The following is a 22,019-nucleotide window of genomic DNA, read 5'->3' as shown; positions in this document are numbered from 1 at the left end:
ATACGTCCCCACCGGGAGTCCCACCCGGGATCTCCGGATCGTGAGCCCAACGCTCAACCACTGGACCACGGAGGCCGTTGTTATGTGAGTTGTATACTTTAACCCGTCCGTTATTCATCCTCAGGTGTAGTAATCTCAGACATGGGACTCCCGGGCGCGTTGTTCGCCTACCTGGACACGGAGCGTGACGAAACTGCGCTTTCGTACGCTCGAGACACGCTCACCTGCTGCCTGCTTGCCGCCGCCTCCACGCACTCGCTCAAAGATTGGCTCGCGCTCGCCAAACGAGTGCTCACTATTAGACTTGGTACGTATTTTATGTTATATTAAACCCACAGATAATGTATTAAAATCACACATCAAGTTCTCGAGAAACCATTGCCCACCTGCAGACAGTCGAAGGATATCATGCCTATGATATCCAAGAGGTTTACTTGTCGAATGCTTTTCTTAAACCGTAACGACCTCCGAAATAGTTGTGAGCAGCATTACGGGTCACTGCCCACTCAATAAACATCTATTCAATTTAGGGATAACAGACAGCCCACTTAGTAGAGGCTGTCTGGATGCAGAAGAAACTGCCCCCCATGTAATCCTGAAATGCACGGGAGTGCCAGCACAGCGGGTACAAATCCTCAAAGGAATGGGGTCGTTCCGCGAAGGCTGCGAAAATCCCAGGAGGCTTGTGAGCTTCTGGAAGGAGTTAGGTTGGCTTACGTAGTCAACAATATCACGCATAATGGGCCATCTTAGAGTCTAACTGCGGAAAACAGAGCCCAATAACTAACTAACTCGAGAACCGTTGGCCCAGTTATGCTTATGTATATATACCAATATGTTAAACAACATCGAAAACGGTCATGGATGCGATGGGTGATCGTATAGCTTTCATTTCGGGTTCCTCCGGGGTTTGAAGGACATTTAAAAACGTCAGTACCGATTTATTTTTGCACATCCTGTTGAAAAACTAATAAATGCTTTGGATACTAGCTCGAACACCCCTATTATATCGCAATGGAGCAGATTTCCCCCATCCGGTTGATAGATGGGAGACCTGTGCCTAACAGGACGTTTAGTTTTGTTTGTTTGACGCTGCAGACATACCCGACTCTTTGCTTCACGCTTTACAAAACGCTCCATTGAACTATTATCATTCTCGCAGAGGAAACAACAAACGGCGAGCCGGACTTCGACGTGGAAGGTGACGACGATCAAGCGGAGTTCCACGCTGAGGCCGAGGACACCCACCCCGCGGTGCAGTCGCGCTGGCCCACCCGGGTATTCGCCATGGAGTGCATCCAGAAGATCATGGGTGCTTGTGAAGCCAGTGGCGATCCCGCGCACTTCGATCTCGTTAAGGCTAAAGCGAAGCTGAACACCGACCCTAATGGTACATACACACATACTCCCACGTATTGAGTGGGGACAGATAAGTCATTAATAACACATTACAGTTTGTTTGGTTAGAACATTAGAGACTGAATCACCTGATTGTCCGGAAAAAATATGATGACTCCGTCCTTCGGAAGGTACGTTAATCAACTAGCCCTAAGGCCTCCATCAACCCACAGTGGAGTAGCGTGGTAGAGTATGCGCTAAAAAAGATTTCACATGCACTCCTCACAAACGTCCTTAAAATGAATATTTATACGCATAAAATCTCATCCGTAATTCCTCTAAAGGCGAGCAAAGCAACAAATCGTCTGAATGCAATTACTCCTGGTTTTGGTTTTCAGATATGAATACGACTATATAATAACATAGTTTACTTCTATCATACACAATATAAAAAACATTGATTAATTGTTATTTGTATGACCTATGTGATATACAAGTGTTTTATTATCATCATTGTTCGCAGGAGATTACCTATCATTCTATCTGTCGGACCTCGTCCGTATGGCGTTCGTGGGCGCGACTGGCGAGTCCGACGCCCTGCGGCTGTGTGGCCTGCGGACACTGCAGATGATCATACAACAGTACGCGCGAGCGCCTGAGCCCGACTTCCCTGGACATCTACTGCTAGAGCAATACCAAGCACAGGTTAGTATAGTTATATTATGAACATAATGTCCTTTCCTTCTTACTATATCATTTTCGATCTCACCAATACTAACGTCAGAGGAATTATACAGCGGTCAAAGGCTTCAAACACTTCAGAAACACGGACTTTATTTCTTGGACTGTCTGCAATGTCTTAATTAAACAAGGGTGGGGAACTTTTAGATTCACGCACTTTATACATATCGAGTCGATATGTGGTTAGATGTTAAAGGAGGTAAAAATAATTACCTCATTAATTCGTTTTTCCCAAAATAAACTAGGGTCAGTTTCACGACTATGCGAATCTTGACCAGCTGAATTAACCGCTGAATAAAAAGTAAACAATTCAAGTAAACAAGGCTTTGTTTGTAAGAAAGCATTGCCCTTAGCTACTCATATGATGGCGTACAAAGATGTCAATCCTTTTTGTCTGCAGGTTGGCGCAGCAGTAAGGCCCGCCTTCTCCGGAGACACTGCGTCTCATGTGACGGCCGCCGCTTGTGACGTGTGCTCGGCGTGGATCGCTCGCGGAGTGGCCAGGGACATCAATGACTTGAAGAGGTGTGTATGTGGAGACCTACATAATGAAACTGAACAGTAGTGCAATCCAAATGCCTTGCAAAATCACGAAAATAACTCCACCGATCTTCATAATATTGTCTATGTTTTTTAATTGCATGGTTAAGATTGACGATTTGACCATATCATATCGTAATGTGCTAGCTATTTCACCACTTATACTTATTCTTAGAGAATCTCTCCATCAGAACAATTCAGTGCTCTCATTTGTTCTTCTTCGACTCACTATTAGTTGTTATTCAATAATTAAGTTAATTGGCGACAGGGTGCACCAACTGTTGGTGTCGAGCTTGGACAAGTTGAATACTCGAGGGAACACCACACTGATCTACAACGAGAGCATGGCTACCTTGGAGAAACTATCCATCTTGAAGGCTTGGGCTGAGGTACGTATATGACCATTATTTTTACAATACATTACAATTAAGTTTAAGTTTTGTTGGTAATAATTAAAATTAGAAATCTAGTATTTTATATTTGATAAACTGTTTCTCGGGAGGAGCTCGGTGGCGCAGCGGTAAACGCGCTCGGTCTGCGATTGTTGAAGTTAAGTAACTTTCGCAAAGGCCGGTCATAGGATGGGTGACCACAAAAAAAAGTTTTCATCTCGAGCTCCTCCGTGCTTCGGAAGGCACGTTAAGCCGTTGGTCCCGGCTGCATTAGAAGTCGTTAATAACCACCAATCCGCACTGAGCCCGCGTGGTGGTTTAAGGCCCGATCTCCCTATCCATCCATAGGGTAGGCCCGTGCCCCAGCACTGGGGACGTTAATGGGCTGGTGATGATGATGATGAAACTGTTTCTCCTATCTGCGATGACAGCAGGTTACTTATCGCCTTTCCTATTTTAACGCGGTTTACGCATTACGATGGAATTGTATGTATGTTGTCAGGTATACATAGTAGCCATGGTAAGCAATAGTAGCGCGCCGGGGAGCTACGTGAAGCAGCTGGACAGCAAGCCGTTCAACAACCGCGCAGAGCTCGCGCGGTGGCGCAACGAAATGCTTCACAACAACAGCCAGATTGACATCCAAGTGAGTTAATTTGACAAACATACTGTTAGATACGCGAACACAGAGGACGAGTGTATCTAAGACCGACTATTTGGACACACACAAACACACATACACACAGACACACACACACACATCTTATCTCATAAGTATTTATATTTATTTAAACGTTGATTATTTTTGTTAAAAGAAATAATTAGTACTGTCAAAGATGTAATACCGATTAGGAAGAGCGGGGCTTCCTGACACAGGTCTTTAAATGAGGCTTAATAGGAAGTCCCAATAACGAGGTTATATATTGATGTACTATTTAAAGCAAATAAACTATTTTGATTTGATTTTGACTGATTATTGACCAACGTACGGGCGATACTATATATGATGCCGTGCTTTGGAAGGCATTTTGAGGCTTGAGCCATTGGTCCCGGCTACCTGAAGTTAGAATATGTCGTTACGTAAGCCGTGCCATAGGCCTTTGGTGGCTCAATCAGTATTGGCAAGATCTGGTAAAAACAAACTTGACATTTGTAATTATGTAGCATAGTTGTTAAGCTTTCTTGCACGTAAAATTTCTAGTGCCATAAGTCACATCACAGCAGCGGCACGATACAGATTTACTCCGTAAGTATAAAACACCATTGATGACATATTACATTCCTTTCAGGACAACGAAGAAGACGACGAATATGGAGAATTTGAGTCTAAGGGAGAAAGTTTGCTCAAACTCGTCGAGCCAGAACTAGAGAGTCTTGGGGAAAATTGGATCGCTGCCCTGAAAGACCATGCGCTATTGAGTTTGCCACCAGGTATCGTCCCTTAGCCATAATAGTTCCGCAGAGGTGGAAGATTATAACATTGTTAAGCCGTATGAATATTTAACTGTAGGTCTCGACTACTTCTTACTGAAGTAAGTGCGTATCGTTACTAACAAGAGCCTTGTAAGAACCTTTGGCGGCTCAATATAAACCTTGACACCAGGATTGGTGAGGTCGGTTATCGACCTTACAGCAGTTTCAACTCACACGAACTAAAAAGATAAGATTGTGTGTTGGATAGAACGTAAATAGTATCTTGAGTTTTGTCCGATTTTTATATCTTCATAATACTAACCGGTAAAGTTTGAGTTCAGAACTACGTGTTTATTAACGTTAAAACATTGTCTAGAATTCGCGTCTCAACTACCGCACGGTGGCGGCGCGTTCTACTCCGCGGAGACTACTGACGCTTCTCGCGCGCACTATGCGGAGGCCTGGCCTTCCCTCCTGTATGCAGCCTGTCTGCGGTTCAACGCCAATATTCACGCCGAACCCAGCGATAATACCGGTAAGTGGTAAGAATAAAGAGAGATCTGCAGGATCTGCATAATTCGGCTACCGCACGCAAAGTGATTCGTAGGCCTTACGACGCAGCAAGGTCCAACGCAGCAATGTACGACGCTAATCACGGGTCTCCGTGTTGTTTACACTCGCTGCGACTATTGACCCGTGTTCCTTTTCTATTTTCTGAAAATAACAGTTAAAATGTGCATAGCCTAAGGAAGGAACGTTAATAATAATCGAGGGGAGGGACGAATTATGCTTATATAGCACTCGTTCGTCGTGGGCACACCAGTAGCTATACCAGAGGTACCACGCACACCCCATTCCTGCCAGTCACACCGCAATAAAAACTGACTCACAATAATACACCAATGTTGCGTGGAGCTACTATGACATTGTAATAATTAATTTTCAGAAGCACCTGAAGTAGTTGACAACCGGACTACGAAAATGGAAAACGGAAACTGCGAGTTCTTTGAACCTGTCGACGAGAGATTCCACTTGCTGTTTGGTAAATTCACGTTTTCGAGATTTTCAAATTAGCTCTACATACTGCGGCGGCACCGGGAGTGTTCTGTGACATGGTAACCAATAATAGCGTGGGCTGCGATGAAATTAAGCCAATAGAATTAGTTTGTCTATCGCGTAGCCAATATAGTTGGTTCATTTATCGTTTATCGCACCGCGCGCGTATTTCGGATAGCATCATACACACAAACGCTCCCGGTACCCATTGTACATAACTTTAAGCAAGTATAAATGTTTGTTAAAGACCTATTTTATTTCAGGTATTTGCATGGAAGCGCTATGTGCTCAGCGTGATATTAGTGTGGAAAACACTGTATTCGTACTCTTATCCCTGGTAACATTGCTTGACTCCACGGAGAATAGAGCTAGGCTTCTCAAAGATAGGTAAGTACTACATATATTTATAGCTAACAATTTAAATGTTTAGATTTTGTTCTGCCGTCAAAACTAAAACATTAAACTCTTTCAGAAATATTTTGTCTAATTGAACAACGAGCTACTATTATTTGTTATTTAAGAAGTTTGTCAAAAAACATAATTAATTAAATGTATCCGGTAGATATAGTCAGATGCGCACGCTTATGCTATCGCGCCCGGTGCGACGATTATCGCAGACTTCGATCGCTAGCCGCACGATGTTCACATATTGGTCGAAACCCGCGGTAACCGCGCGCGCAGATGCTATAGAGAAACCCGTGTATTCCGCATATTGGTTATTAATTTATATTTTAACATTTAGGACTTTGGCGATAGAGTTATGTCAGATCATGCATCGCACTGGGCTGACGCAAGAGAGCATTGAGGCGTTATTGCTGGCCGCCGATGTCCTCAAACTGATCATAGTGGGAGCCAGGGAGCAACTGCAAGCTAACATGCAGGCTAAGATCAAAGGTAACCTGCTTTTGATATTACAGGAACAGACAAACAGATTTGCGTTTCTCTACTATTGAAAACGTCTTATACTTATTGGAAAAAAGCGGACATTATGTTAAGCGCGCGCAAACGGGGTAAACGCTAGAACAAAAAAGACCTTTTGTATGAAATAACAAACTTCTTTATAATATTAGTGTAGATTTAGCAATATGTCCTATCTCAACAGAACTAGCGCCAAATGAAGCGACCGTCGGCCCGATACCGCAATCAGTTAGAGAAGTGGTGCACACTCTAGGCGAGGGCGGGCCTACTGGTGATTTGCCTCCAGGCAAATCTCTCGTGTTCGCTTGCCTCGAGGTCTGTCTGTGCCTTCTCGTTCGTCGCCTGCCGCCGCTCAGCCCCCTCAAACAGGAGGGCACGGTAGGCGTCATCGGAGTTCCCAAGGGCCTCGGCGTTCATGGAGACACGTTGCTTATCAAAAGCCTGTTCGCCATGTCGGAGCTGCCGTCACTTACTAGTCCCCAAGGTATGTGAATGTTTTTATTGCTTACACTGTCACATAGGTCTTCCCTAAGCACAATGACCGATCTTATGCTGCCTACGTTCAACGTTTTCCCGCGATCTTCAGGTCTTCGCTTCACCTTGTGAGTGCTTGCACTGTAATGCCCCGCCAGTCTGTAGTTTATTTACAATATCCATTCAATAGGTTTTGCATTCATGAGCGATAAACATCCAGATATTGGCGTTTTCCATCATAGTAGGAGTCTAGTTCGCTTTGGGCGTAAAATAAAAGGCTTACAAAAAAAGCTCGCGACAATTAGTCATCGATCAAAACTTCCTTTATTTTCCAACTTACACCGTACATCATAAGTCACATGTAATTGCAGGTGCCTTATCTTTACTGCCAACAATTCTATACCTCGCTACCGAAGTGCTAAAGGAATGTAAGGGAGAGCCGACACTCGCTGAGGCGGGAGTTTTGTTACTGCAGCGCGCCGCCGAATGCAAGGTGATGGAGGTGCACGAACACACGCGCAAACAACACGCCGAGCTGTTGCAGAGCGCGCTCGCCAAACTTGTCGAGAGAGTGAAGAGTGGTAAGATTGTTGTTGTACCGTAGGCTATGTGACAACCAAATTAAATGAGATACTCTTTAAAAACGAAGAAAACATTTTCCAAAAAAAATGTTTTACCTAAGATTATTGGACATTTAATAAGACAAAGGGAAGATAGAAGTAAAGACAGGAAAGGGACGATCAAGAAGAACAAATTTAACAGAAGGCGAACGTCGTGTCTTTTAAAGAACTCAAAGTATTGGGCCTTTGATAGACAAGAATGGTCAATGTTACACTTACTTAATTATGACGTACTTTGTAATTGGGCTGGTTTTACGTTTGGGTTGGAGGATCAGATGGGCAGTCACTTCTATAAAATGTTGGACCTGCCAAATCTTCAGGTTAGATAAGCCAACCCCGTAAAAACGGGGTAACGCTGGGGAGTTCAATTAATGTTTTGTATTTGATCAGATAATGATTATTACCTTGTGTGTTGAAGTGGTCATATTTACAGCATACCACATGTGGCCGCAATGTCCTTTCAAAAAATGAACTCTACTTGGCTGATATCCTGTCACCGTACGGTCCATCATATGTATAATGGAACGAATATGAAGAGTGGCTACGGTTTGTTTTATGGATGACTTGTGAGCATGTCCATCCGGTTAGGGATAAGGGCGTGACTATGTGTAGGTGTGTATGTACACGGTAATGTACGAGGGTGGATCGAAAAGTTCTCGGCCTCAACAAGAAAACAAAATAAATTGCATGCAAAAACGTTTTTATTTCTCAACATAGTCTCCACCTAACTCAATACATTTCTTCCATCTGTTTTGCAAAGCTTCTATTCCGGTTTTAAAAAATGATTCTTCAAGGTCTGCAAAATACTGGTTCACTGCGGTTTCAACCTCTTCATTTGATGAAAATCTCTGGCCTCCAAGGTGTTTTTTTAAGTTGGGAAACAGGTGAAAGTCGGACGGTGCCAAATCAGGCGAATAAGCCGGATGGGGCAGCAGTTCAAAACCACAGTCACGAATTTGAGCCATGCTTTCGACAGATGTGTGAGCGCGTGCGTTATCCTGGTGAAACAACACTTTCTTTCTCAGTAATCCTGGACGTTTTTCTTTAATTTCTTCACGCAAATGGCGCAATAGGGTGCAATAGTATGCTGAGTTTATTGTTTGGCCCTTTGAAAGATAGTCCACCATTATGACTCCACGAGCATCCCAAAAAACTGATGCCATCACCTTGCCAGCCGATAAAATTCCTTTTGCTTTCTTTGGGGTTGGTTCATCAGATCTTTTCCACTGCTTGGACTGTTGTTTGGACTCGGGCGTATAGTGATGAACCCAGGTTTCGTCCATAGTAACAAAACGATCCAAAAAGTCCTGCGGATCAGCCTCAAACATCTCCAAACAGTCGCGAGAAATTGTTAAACGAATTCGTTTTTGTTCAACTGAAAGCAGTCTGGGGACCCACCTAGCGGATACCTTAGAAAATCCGAGTTCATTGATAATGATGTTTTGTGTTCGCTCATACGAAATGCCTATAGTGTCTGCAATCTCCCTAATAGTCAATCTTCGGTTTTCTAATATGAGATCACACACTTTGTGGATGTTTTCTTCCGTCGTAGACCGTAGGCCGGCCGGAGCGAGGGTCATCTTCAATGCTCTCTCGTCCACGTTTAAATTCTGCTACCCATTTTTTTACAGTGGTATATGATGGCCCAGATTTCCCTAATGTTTTCGTCATATCATCATGGATCTCTTTCGGTATTAATCCCTTTTTAAACAGATATTTGATTACCGCACGTTGTTCAATTTTGTCCATTTTTAAAAAACTGCACACTCGGTCTCTGTTAGCACGCTATAACTTATAAACCACAAATACTACTGCAACAAAATTTCGTACTGTGAAAATTGAAGAATGTATAGACCCAATGAGGGTAGTATTGTAAAAACAAAATAAACGGTTGTATGTCAGGCCGCGAACTTTTCGATCCACCCTCGTATAATTGTAGATGAGCCAGACCAACGCATCGACCCGGTGGTAGGAGCTCGCGGCATGGCAGTGGTGCTGAACCGGGCCGCGCCCGCCGCGCCGCTTCACTACCCCTGCATCAATCACTTCCGACAATGTCTCGAGACACGCGACAACGAGGTACTGTACTAACACTTGCAGAATTTTCTGACACACAGTCTAAGCATTTCAAGAATGGAGACGGGTTTTTTTGTGTAGGACCTACAGATACTGACAATGTTTTATAGAAACTTAGTGACTTCATAAATACCCTTAGCTGAGATTTTTTCTATTATAGTTTTTATATTTCTATAGTCCTAAGCCAGACGCGATAAATAACGAGGGCTTTACCAATAATGTACTCACCGCCTTACCAATAAAAAATCAACAAGCGGCGACAAGCAGGCAAAGTTTAATCTAATTATTTGATAGTTGAATTAAATTTTGCTTAGCTTAAACAAATGCTTACCACTTGCTTATTTTTTATTGGTAGGGCTGATAGTGTATAATGACTACAATCTACGTAGCAAATGTCATATCTATTTCTCGATATGTGGTATTGTACCCCCCCTTGTAATTTTCTACACCAACCAACAAACTCCGCAGGTGTTCGCCTCATGCTGCTCAGTGTTACGCAGCGTGTGGTCTACCTCGGCGTCGCCGGAGATAGTCTCGTGGTGGGCGCGGGCGCTCGCTGGTCGCGTGGTGGGTCGTGCCGCCGCGGCGGGTCGCCCCGTCGATATGGCCCATACTAAGGCGGCTATTGCAGCCCTGACTGCCCTCGATGAGCTCGTCAATGCTGCTCCTGAGCCTGCACGTAAGTCTATTTTGTTTATTTAGTTATAAATGTACAGTAACAGCTTATATAGTTTCACATCACAATAAAATATATCTACTGGTCTAGGTAAGCTATTGCACCCTTCGGCCGCCATCGCAACCAGCGTAGTCTTAAACTAGGCTGGGGCCCTTGGGCACACAAGAATTTGGGGCCCTTTTTGAAAGTAAAGAAAGCTAATTGGAAAGTAAAAAAAGAAAAATACTTACATTTTTTACTAAGTACCTATGAACCCATTTATAGGTAATCAAATACGCTGGGTAACTATCCTAATGCAATAGGCACAAATGGACACTAACGGCACTAACGGGTAAGCATTGATAAATAAATAAATGTTTTTAGGCTACACATAATTTAAAAGCACCTTACAACAGTGTTTATTTTATAATTAATTATGAGCTACTTATATTTAGTGTAAGATTCCCCTATATATAAATGAATTATGAACATTCATGTTATTATATCAGCACATTCACTTGCTTAATTCGTAACTGTTTTCCTCACGCTGCAACACTTTAGGAAACGGCTATATTACTCATAAGAAAAAAGGTATGTATATAGAAATAAGTTTTTATTTAGTCACATACAAAAGGCTTTCAATCGCTAGTTCTCGTAATCATGTGCGAGCTCTTTCCCAAGCTTATAAATATCATTGTCATTAAAATAATAACTACCTCCGTGTCCAGTGGTTGAGCTTTGGGCTCACGATCCGGAGGTCCCGGGTTCGATTCCCGGTGGGGATATTTCACAAAAAATACTTTGTGATCCCTAGTTTGGTTAGGACATTACTGGCTGGTCACCTGATTGACCGAAAGTAAGATGATCCGTGCTTTGGAATGCACTTAAGCAGTTGGTCCCGGTTACTACTTACTGATGTAAGTAAGTAGTCTTTACATGAGCCATGTCAGGGGCCTTTGGCGGCTCAATAGTAACCCTGACACCTGGTTTGATGAGATTGGTACTCCACCTCACAACCCAGGCGATAGAAGAAGATTAAAATAATGATTTAAAAAGAATATCGACACAATATATTGTTCAGCTAACTTATATATCAAATTATTAAGAGGCAAACATTTCGTATCCCAACATATCTGCATTTTTATATATTTTGTATGCCGTGTAAATAATGAGTAAACCTCTTTTCAACAGGTATTCAGATGTTACGGATGTTAGTGCCGATCGTAATTTCTTACTTACGCGAGAGCAGCGACTTGTCCCGTGCGCCGGCGCATGTGCGCGCGCTTCATGAGTTCGCGCTGCAATGGCTCACCAGAGTCGGGCCTAAACATCCACAGGTAAAAATCGACACTGTACAATCGATATTAAACTTATTTGAATAACCATAACATCTTAATTTGAGGGAACGAACTTATACTATCTACGCTACTACCACTATCTACATAACTTACTGTAAACGTATTTACAACACAGTTCGGACGCGTTTTTAGAAAAGGTTCTTAGCGTATGTTAATGTTGTGAATTAACGTAGATTTGAAATGGATTTAGCGCCTATAGGTATTCCAAAAAGTTTTCAAAAAAATAAATACGACTTGCACGTTCCAATGAATTATTTATTGTGAGGAGGGTTGAACCACGCCCAAACACACAGCAAGAAAAAAGCGCCTGCAGGAAAAGTATACGACAGGTGCTCCAACATGCCCCCATAGTCTTTGTTTATAGGATTCCATTACACAATTTTCATGTTGACTGTTACAGGAGTTCAAAACAATGATGCAGCAGTCATGTGAGCTTCGCAGCAAGCTGGAGAATGCCCTGAAAGCGAGTCAGGCAAGCAGCAGGCCCGCGCGGCCTGCTCACCCGCGCCCCGTCTTTGACGCGCGCCCCGCCAAGCCAACCATCCAGCTGAAGACTGACTTCAGCGACTTCAGGTGAATAATCCACATCCACAACGCAACAAGCTACGTAATCTGACCTGGGGGGTTAAAATGACCACATCGATGCAACTCATCTAAGAAAGCAATGTTGCAAATTTTCAATGTGGCCATTTTAGCCCCCCAGAAATATTTCCCCCACGAGTAATATACAAACACATTTTCAAAAGTGTTTGGATAATGCATGGAATATAGAAAATGCGATTAGAGATCGAAACTAGTGTCTATCGATAGTTGAAATAAAATAATAGTATCGATAGGCTGTAGATAGTAACGATAGTTTTAATAATATCGATAACGGAAGGGAGTAGACATACGCAGGCGGTCCCCTCTGCTAACCTCTATATTCCCAGGACAGGTAATTCTATAAAAAAAGTAGCTGCAGTCAGCATGCGCACTAAACTGAATCTAGGTGCGTAGCTGAAACGACGTCCTTGAAAAATGCCTAATTATTCGATATTTTGGTGCAAAAAGGGATCTGGCTAGTCAAATTTAGAAAAGATGGCGTTGGCTTTATATTTTAGTAATTTTATATTACATTATTACCGTTTAAATCTCGTAAAACCTGAAAATAAATTATAACTTTCCTGTTGGTTACGGATTTGTTGATCAACATGCTTCATACATTATGCGGATCAGACCTGGACAATGGATGCCAATTACAATTCCTTCCTTCCACTGGGGTCGAATGATGCAGATGCTCAAGGCAACTTTGAATATAGAGTCGTAGCTAAAAGTTGATGCAAAATATCGTACTTCTGGCGAATATTTTAACGTACTAAACTTGCCACTTTTCCTTGTACCTGTCAGTTCATCAATAATATTTACGACACGCCATTATTAACTATCTTTTTTATCTTATTTTCAACTGAACGATTTTTTGAATTTATCGAAAGTCAGTTTATCGTCAATTGGTACAACCACAATGTGACGTTTCACACCTTTCCGCACCGCGAAAAGTGGTAGAAAATGTTGTATTGGCAACTAACGCTATGGCTACTCCCCTCCGGTCCGCGGCCGGTGAGCAGTTCTACCGATAATTTGCTGTGTGACGACGGTATCGATATAACTGAGCTATTGATACTATCGATAGTATAAATGATTTCATCCAGTAGGGCTAACATGCGCCACGTGATAAAATTTTGTCACGGTCATTTTGTCGATTATTGCTAATATGTGAACAACCCAAATAAGTTTGTCGTTCTATCAAAATACGATCAAAATCACTTGGCACACATGTTAGGGGGAAAAGCAAACTTATTGATTCCGACAAAATTTATTGAATTTTATCTCGTTGCGCATGGTTAGCCCGGCTGGTCAACTATCGATAATCAATCTATATGTTTTTTCGAAGGGCAAGACAAAGGGAACTATGCCCATACAGCCATGATAGTAAAATTATCATAACTTCGGCAACGCTAATCGAAACTGTCAACAAACATGAAAAGTAAATCACGTGAAGTAAACACAGTGACAGTTGTTTTCATTGTGACTTTATGTCGATTATAATTGTTTTTTTCTTCATTTTTTAATGAGGAACTTTCCAGGCTACATTCCCAAAAAAAATATAGATGGCACTGTTCAGATTTAACGTGATATTTACCTATTTTCTCATTGCTCTGGGTACATAATTATTCAAAAAAACAATGATATGGCAGATGCATACATAAATATAATTACTGCTTGATATTTGAATCAGATATGTACATAATTCTGATCTACCGATTACTTTGATCAAATTAATAGTAGGTGGAAGATGTGTTGTGCCTGGGTGTAATAACAAGGGTCATTATTTATAACCCAAAAACAAAGACAAAAGATGCATATGTCTGTTATCCATGAAATTAGAAGGTTAAACGAAGGAAATCAGTACAGCGCCATCTATTGTTCTGGGATCGTGGCTTGGGAAGTCCTTCATTGCAAAATCTAGTGTAACGTGGTGAAATAACCGCGACGTGAAATTCGGACTGGGCTGGGGACCCAGTCAATCCCAAATGTTGTATATATGAGCCACCATTATATGTTACTGTAAACGCCATAACATGATAAACCACAAGACTTAACAGTCTAAGAATTAGCTAATGGCGGTCAAGCTATTATGGCGATACGATGCAGAAAACTGCGTGATATTTTATTGTAAACTGCCCAGAAATTGTTCTGCATTGCGTAGGTGGTCTCCTTTTGTACGCCAAAATAAATAAAAATGAACAGCGTAGTACTACTGGGTTCGATTAGAGTAATAAAATAGATTACTATATTAACTAGATAGATTAGAACAGATTAGTTCTTCGTTTCACATATTGCCTTATTATGGACGGAGATGGATCGATGTGTGGAGGAAATATTTAGGCGCTAGCGACATCGATCTGCTTTCAACACGTTTATCTACGAGTTTATTAGTTTGTATCGAACTAGAATGATTTACTCGTTGATATATCAACGTATTTCACTGTTCAGGCTTTTACAGTAGCATAATATACACAGTTTTATATATTCATTGATTACACAATAAACTTAACTAAACTAGACTTGTTACACACATTTATAGAGAATATTAGATTTAGCAGATATAACAATTTAAAATATATTTACACGTTTATTATAGATTTAGAGCATAGATCGCTATAATGTTATATTTCATTACATATTGTAAGACAGTTAATGTTGGGGTGTGAGTTGCCCCTATAGAGGTTGTCTTATAATGAGATATTAGTTTCCCAGGGCGTGGAAATAGGCACCTAACTCAGAGAATAGGGGGAGAATAAGATTAAAATGTTGGGCGCCGTATAGAAGATCCCCTCCTATTACAAACAAAGCCAAGGTATTGGAAATAATAAAGATTTCACTTTTAACAAAGGTATAATTGATTCAACAATTTCACAATAAAACAAAATGAAGTCAGTCGGTTACAAACCATCCTAATGTAAATTAAGAAATAAATCTATTACTATAACATGGTATCTTAACTTAGTATTATACCTAAACAACTAGGTTTTATCCCTCTGAGGATAAGTAAAGTGTCAGGACGGCAGGTCCTGACATAAGGCATGGAGTATGTATTGAGGATAAATACTCCATGTATTAGTTGAATAACGCATTGAGAGAATGGCACTATCCATAATAAGTTAAATTAATCATGAAGAAGAGATATCTAGATGTTATCCAGAGATTTTAACACCAAACTGGAATTATGTACATTCATGACCGCAGCAGGAACTGACCCTGACGGTAAAAGTAGATAATGAACACAAAAGGTAGTCATGGCTGGGGAGCTAGACCCTGAAGGAAGACCTTGAAGTTGATTTTTGAAGTTAGTCTTTACAGTTGATCATTCTAGTAGAACTTTAACACTGGACTCTGCCGGTGTACTTTGACCCCTGTAACAAAATGACATGTTACAGCTCTGTCAACCCCGTTACGACGCGGAATTAAAGGTAAAAACACTCACCACATCACGTGGGACGATATTATAACAGCATTCCCCCTAGTCGATGGACTAAACCATTGTTTTTATACTGAAAGAAAGAACGTGAGGTTAGGTCATTGTCATGAACATATGTAGCTCATAATTGCCAACGTTCCACGATAATAACCATCTAAACACTCACCAGAAGACTTCACCATCCTTCCATCATAATATATGTGGCTTATACACCACTTTAAAGAAATAATCGCGACGGGACTAAATTGCCATCGTCATCGCGTAAACGAAATGTCAAACGAACATAACTTTTTCCCGGCGCGTAGGCACACACCTGTATGCCATACAGCCAAGTGGGAAGTGTAAAAAAAAACGTGTTACAGTTCCGTTTTAGTTGAGGAAGAAAAATTTTATTTAAAAATTTAAAATTTTTAAATAAAATTTTTCGCTACACTCTAGTAACGAAAGAGAAATAACAAGCGACTCCTGATGAGTTAACTTGTTATGAACGTACATTTACCTTACAAAGGTAAAAGAATGGAAAGAAACAAACATGATCACCATGTATCAATCTTGAAAACACATCTCATGTAGCCCAAGGGAAAAAGGATGAGTACATTACGCACTAGCCTCGTGCTTACCTGAGTTAAAATTTGGGATTCTCCCAAGAAAACACATTGCACATAGGCAACATATGTTTGAATCAAATCAAAGAAACACCCTGGTGGTGTCAGACGACAACTCAAAGAATTAAATCTAACACTGCTTAACCTTAAATGAACATACAAATATCTTGAACATAGTCAAGTTAAAGGAAGACCTACCTAACTTTTAAATTTAAAATAACAGACTAAACCTTATGCATACGTTTTACTTAGTCATGGCCATGACACTAAACTTATTCCAAGTAAAAACTATTTAAGTACTTAAAAAAAACTTAATCTATTTTCTTTTTTACATATAAGAGTGAATATCCTTGGCGTCATTTGGGTGACAATCAAACACACACCAAATGCATAAACAAGGCCTACGGATATTACTCGAACGAGGGAAACCTCATCAAATGGATCATCTTCCTATAGGGATGACCACTTAACAGGTAATGTCCTTGAACACAACTTTGAAAGTGAGAGAAGACCTAAACTTCCTCACTAGGACCTCGAACAACAAGATCTTTAATGTGGAAGGAACCCAAAGGTTTACCTTCTAAGGTTTTCAATGAATAAACTACATTACCTAGCTTTTTATGCACTACACATTTTTCAAACTTAGGGGCTAGTTTAGCAGAAAAGTGCTTGGGAGCGCTGGACAAAGGAAAACATCTTTTATAAATAATTTGACCTTCCCGCAATTCCAAAGGACGCTTCCTAAGATTATAATATTTTACATTGTGTTGATATGCCTTTTTAAGGTGACATTCAACTTTCTTGAAGACTTCAGCCATACGCGGCAACCGAGAAGCAAAAGTTTGGGTATCTACTACTATGGTAGACCCATCACAAGGTGAAGAATCTTGTGTATAAGTAGCACCATCGATGACCATCTCTCTACCATGATTTAGATAAAAAGCAGTATATTTTGTACTTTCGTGGACCGAAGTATTGAGCGCACACTGGATTTCCTGAATGTTCTGATCCCATTTACGATGATCAGAACGCACGAGGGAAGCAATGGCACGAACAACATCACGATTCACGCGTTCAGTTTGATTACACTGAGGATGATATCGAGGATTATAAAATATATGAGGTACTCCGAATGAAGTTAAAGAATCTCTAAATTCTTTAGAAGTGAATTGAGGACCGTTGTCGGTATACAGGATACGACATACGCCATGGACTAGAAAAACATGTTTCTCAAGACATTTCACAATGGCCTTAGAAGTTGCACTACGCAAAGGAAATAAAAGAACATACTTACTGAAATAATCAGAGACCACGAATAAGTATTGATTGCGAGAATAAGAAGAAGGGAAAGGACCTAATATATCGCATGATATAGCCTCCCAAGGTTTAGTAACTTGACGGGGGTTACCCATCAGACCAGGCCTAGCAGTATTGACCGGCTTGTATGAACGACATACCTCACAATTGTCAACATATGATTTTACATCTTTAAATAAGGAAGGCCAGAAATATATGGAAGAAATTTTCTTGTGGGTCTTAGCCACACCGAAATGACCGGAAGAAGGCTCATCATGATATTTTCGAAGAACTTCTACATATTTTTCACGGGGAACAACGATTTTCCAATCGTGTTGAGAAATAAGATGATATTTATTTTTAGATAAACGACATAGTTTACCATTTACTACCGAGAAATTAGGATAACGACGAGGATTTTTAGTACAACCGTTAAAGACTTTAATATACCAAGGATCAGAAATAGTGTAGGGATCAATTTCAATTGAGTCAATCTTGATTCTAGACAAAGCATCAGGTATCACATGTTCTTTACCTTTCCTGTGAATTATATCAAAATCGAACTGACTCAAACGACATGCCCATCTATTTAGACGACCACTCGGATTACTAAGATTCTGAAACCATTGCAACGAGGCATGATCGGTTATAATATAACATTTGCTACCCTCAACATAAGGACGGTATAACTCCAGAGAATAAATCACAGCTAACAGTTCTCTTTCTGTCGCTGAGTAATTGATTTCTTGGGCGTTTAATGTTCTGCTACAATAAGCGATAGGGTGATCAATACCATCGACCCTTTGAGTTAAAACAGCACCAATAGCAAACGAGGAAGCATCCGTATGGATGTAAAATGGCTGAGAGAAATCAGGACATTGTAGAATAGGTGACGAGATAAGAGCAGATTTAAGTTGGGTGAAAGCTTCTTCAGCTTCCGGAGACCATGTGAAAGGTACCTTCTTACTAGTAAGTCGAGACAAAGGTCTAGCAACATGAGAGAAATTTTGGATAAAACGACGGTACCAACCCGCCATTCCCAAGAAACGTTTAACTGACTTCGCGTCAGTTGGCGTGGGAAAATTTGCAATAACATCCACTTTAGAAGGATCGGTCCTAAGACCATATCGATCAATTACGAAACCGAGATATTTAAGTTCAGATCGGCAGAAAAATGACTTTTTCATGTTAATAGTGAGATTAGCGAATCTTAGTTTTTCATAAACCGCCTTTAGAATTTTCACGTGTTCTTCAAAAGAACTGGTACAGATAATGATGTCGTCAATGAAACAAAACACTTTGTTATCAAATTGAGAGGAGAAAAGATTATCCATTAGCCTTTGCATAGTAGCGGAGGCTCCTACAAGACCAAAACACATGACCTTGTAATGAAATAGCCCACGGCCAGGAACCGTGAAAGCTGTTTTCTCTTTCGAAGAAGTAGAGAGAGGAATCTGATGATACGCAGCACTCAAGTCAAGAGAAGTTAAGTATTTAGCATCGCGAAGATTGTCCATGATATAATTAATATATGGCAGTGGATAGGCATCAGGTTTTGACACTGAATTTAACCTTCTACTATCTAAACACAGACGAATATCACCATTGGCTTTAGGTACCATGGTTACTGGAGAATTCCAAGGAGAGAAAGATGGTTCAACAATATCATGTTGGAGCATTCGGTTTAACTCACCGTCTAGAAGTTTAAGTTTTTCAGGACTAATACGATAATATTTTTGTTTTATGGGTTTCGCATCGCCTGTTTCTATAACATGTTCTATTAAATGAGTACGACCAAGGCCGACTAACTCTGAATCAATATTTGAGAAAAGTTGTTTAACGTTAACAATTTCTTGTTTTTGAAAATCAGAAAGAGAATCTAAATTGCGCAAGCCATTTTCTTTGACACTTGCTACATTGTATAAATCGACAGGCTCTATTGCAGGTAGACACGCCAGAACTTCTGGGGCTAAGTTAAATGATTTCCAGAAATTAATTCCGAAATGTAATGGAAGTTTGATTTCGGGTTGAATGTAAAATTGAATGAGCTTAACCTCATTGTTATATTCAATAGGAATATCCATGTAAAATTTGCAAATGTATTCGTGACCACTCGCCACTTTCAAAAATACAGGGGACTTTAAATTACACAATGGGATACCAAGATTTTTAAAGAATTTATGAGCATTGTTTCCTAAAATAGAACAAGCGGCTCCACAGTCGAGTAAACCAGAAATTTTAATACCATAGACTTTAACAGTTAAATAAGGGCGAAAGTCTTTAGAATTAGGATTAAATATCGCCTCCCTGCAGGATTCAGATCCCAGAGAGACTAAGCAATCTAGTTTTTTGAATTAGAATGAGGATTACAATTTGGGCAAAGAGGAGTCTTTACCCCCTTCTTACCACACTTAAAACAAACTACTTCCTTAGATGCATTACACCGATTTGTGGAATGATTCGTTCCACCACAGCGAAAGCAAATCGAAGAACGATTAACAGAAGCGACAGGAATGTTTTTAGAAAAATCCCTAGAGGATTTAGGTTTGCATTTAAAGTTGAAATCCGGAGCTACGGAATTTTTAGAGAAATTTGGTTCTATAAAGTTGTCAATCCTATGTTTTGACAATTCCAAACGTTTACCTATCTGTTGTAATTGTTGGATGGTAGTGACATCAATCATCCGAATTTCCCTACTATATTCAGGACGAATATTCCGCAAGATGATGTCGAGTTTATCGCTCTCAGAAAGCTCTTTACTCAAACGAGACATCATACCTAGTATGATGGACAAATATATGACAATGGATTCATCTTTCGCTTGTGTTCGCGAACGAATCTCTTCAAGAAGACGAAAGTCGTAGTCAGGTAAATCAAAATCTGATTTCAAAGCAGAAACCAGTTCACTATAGTTAGAAAAACGACATTTATTGGCGCGGTACCAGCATAAAGCGGGACCATCCACCAAGTCAGTAAAACCAGTGTAAATATCATCAACAAGAATGTTCCGTGCCGAACACAGCTCCTCCAAACGAGCCAGGAAAGCGCGAACACAGGAATCACCCTTAAATTTCAAATTCAACGAGTTGAGGTTATATTTCTTTTCATGAGAAATAATAGTTTTATATTTGTTAATACACGACGGACGGTTTAATTCATGCTCGGAATCTGAAGATGAATCGGAAGTGATATCATTATTGGCCAATGATAACAATAAAGAAGTTTTCAATTTTCCAAGGTCATCGGCCGGACGTTCTATGCGAGACAACCGCAATAGCAAATACTGAGCACGGCCTAGAATACGCTGATGGGCCGAAGGAGATTTGTCAGGACTCGATAAACAAGAGATGATTTCATTTATTTTTGATGTTAAGGTTTTATGTTCATCATCAAGATCACACTCAAAACCCTCAGATGGTACAACTATACTGCCGCGACGGGCTTGTTTACAAGTTTGTCGAAATAATTTTCGTAATTGCTCAACAGTATTATCCCGGTCAACCTTTACATTCCGAATAGAAAGTTCATGAATAAGTTCATCTTTCAACAAGAAGTTAATATTAGCATTGAATTCCGCCATTCTGAGTAAACAAAGTAAGAACAGTATACCAGATAAGTGAAAAAGAAATATGGATATGTCACTAATGTATGTGAATACAGTTATAGTACTCTAAGTACTAACAAAATGTAATGAAGAAAAAAAATTATAAGTAACACCCCTATAAGGTACTTATCTACATGCTACTATGGTCCTATGTATCAAATTTATGAATACTATGTTCCTATGTAAACACTAACAAATAAAATAAGTTAAAAAACCCACAGTCTATTACTATGTCTATGTAAGAACTTCTATGTGCTCTGAGTCACTATGTTTATAATCGTATAAATTACTAGAAAAAGGAATTGTGTCACTATAGTCCTATGTGATATTAAAAGTATATGACTATGGCCCTATGTAAACTAACTCAGCTTAAAATAAGAAAAAGAAATCTGAGAGATACTATGGTCCTGTCAATAAAATTATCACTATGTCCCTATGCAACAACAACTGGAGATATGCTAAATTTCAAGTTTACATACCTACTTATAAATAGAAAAGTAAAGTCATAAATGAGTACCTATTAAAAGAAAACATACCCTATTTGCTATAAAGTTACACCATGTGCTTATAACTAGGTTATGTTACAAAGAACAAAGAAAGTGAAATACCTACTAATTTCCAACCTTGCTTTTCTGAGCCAAACGTTGGGCGCTTACTGTAAGTACAGTTAATGTTGGGGGTGAGTTGCCCCTATAGATGTTGTCTTATAATGAGATATTAGTTTCCCAGGGCGTGGAAATAGGCACCTAACTCAGAGAATAGGGGGAGAATAAGATTAAAATGTTGGGCGCCGTATAGAAGATCCCCTCCTATTACAAACAAAGCCAAGGTATTGGAAATAATAAAGATTTCACTTTTAACAAAGGTATAATTGATTCAACAATTTCACAATAAAACAAAATGAAGTCAGTCGGT

The 22,019-nt window shown here is 40.2% G+C and overlaps 1 protein-coding gene across 2 annotated transcripts in view; it reads left to right on the top strand.

Moving 5' to 3' along the window:
* LOC126380620 (HEAT repeat-containing protein 5B) overlaps positions 1-14,799 on the top strand; it is a 33,716-nt gene extending 18,917 nt beyond the window's left edge. For both annotated transcript variants that reach the window (XM_050030151.1, XM_050030150.1), the window contains 17 exons: positions 125-307; positions 1,163-1,390; positions 1,862-2,043; positions 2,480-2,604; positions 2,888-3,008; positions 3,514-3,657; positions 4,301-4,442; positions 4,801-4,959; positions 5,371-5,466; positions 5,744-5,867; positions 6,223-6,374; positions 6,583-6,882; positions 7,244-7,453; positions 9,432-9,571; positions 10,037-10,247; positions 11,415-11,560; positions 11,982-14,799. In XM_050030151.1, coding sequence (XP_049886108.1) covers positions 125-307; positions 1,163-1,390; positions 1,862-2,043; positions 2,480-2,604; positions 2,888-3,008; positions 3,514-3,657; positions 4,301-4,442; positions 4,801-4,959; positions 5,371-5,466; positions 5,744-5,867; positions 6,223-6,374; positions 6,583-6,882; positions 7,244-7,453; positions 9,432-9,571; positions 10,037-10,247; positions 11,415-11,560; positions 11,982-12,158 — 2,840 coding nt within the window. In that variant the 3' untranslated portion in view covers positions 12,159-14,799. The remainder of the gene's footprint in view (positions 1-124; positions 308-1,162; positions 1,391-1,861; positions 2,044-2,479; positions 2,605-2,887; positions 3,009-3,513; positions 3,658-4,300; positions 4,443-4,800; positions 4,960-5,370; positions 5,467-5,743; positions 5,868-6,222; positions 6,375-6,582; positions 6,883-7,243; positions 7,454-9,431; positions 9,572-10,036; positions 10,248-11,414; positions 11,561-11,981) is intronic.
* Positions 14,800-22,019: the final 7,220 nt, after the last annotated feature.

Source organism: Pectinophora gossypiella, chromosome Z (assembly GCF_024362695.1).
Source record: "Pectinophora gossypiella chromosome Z, ilPecGoss1.1, whole genome shotgun sequence".
NCBI classification, from domain to species: Eukaryota; Metazoa; Arthropoda; class Insecta; order Lepidoptera; family Gelechiidae; genus Pectinophora; species Pectinophora gossypiella.
Note: the sequence above shows the minus strand (reverse complement) of the source record. Positions and strands in the feature narration are given on the sequence as shown.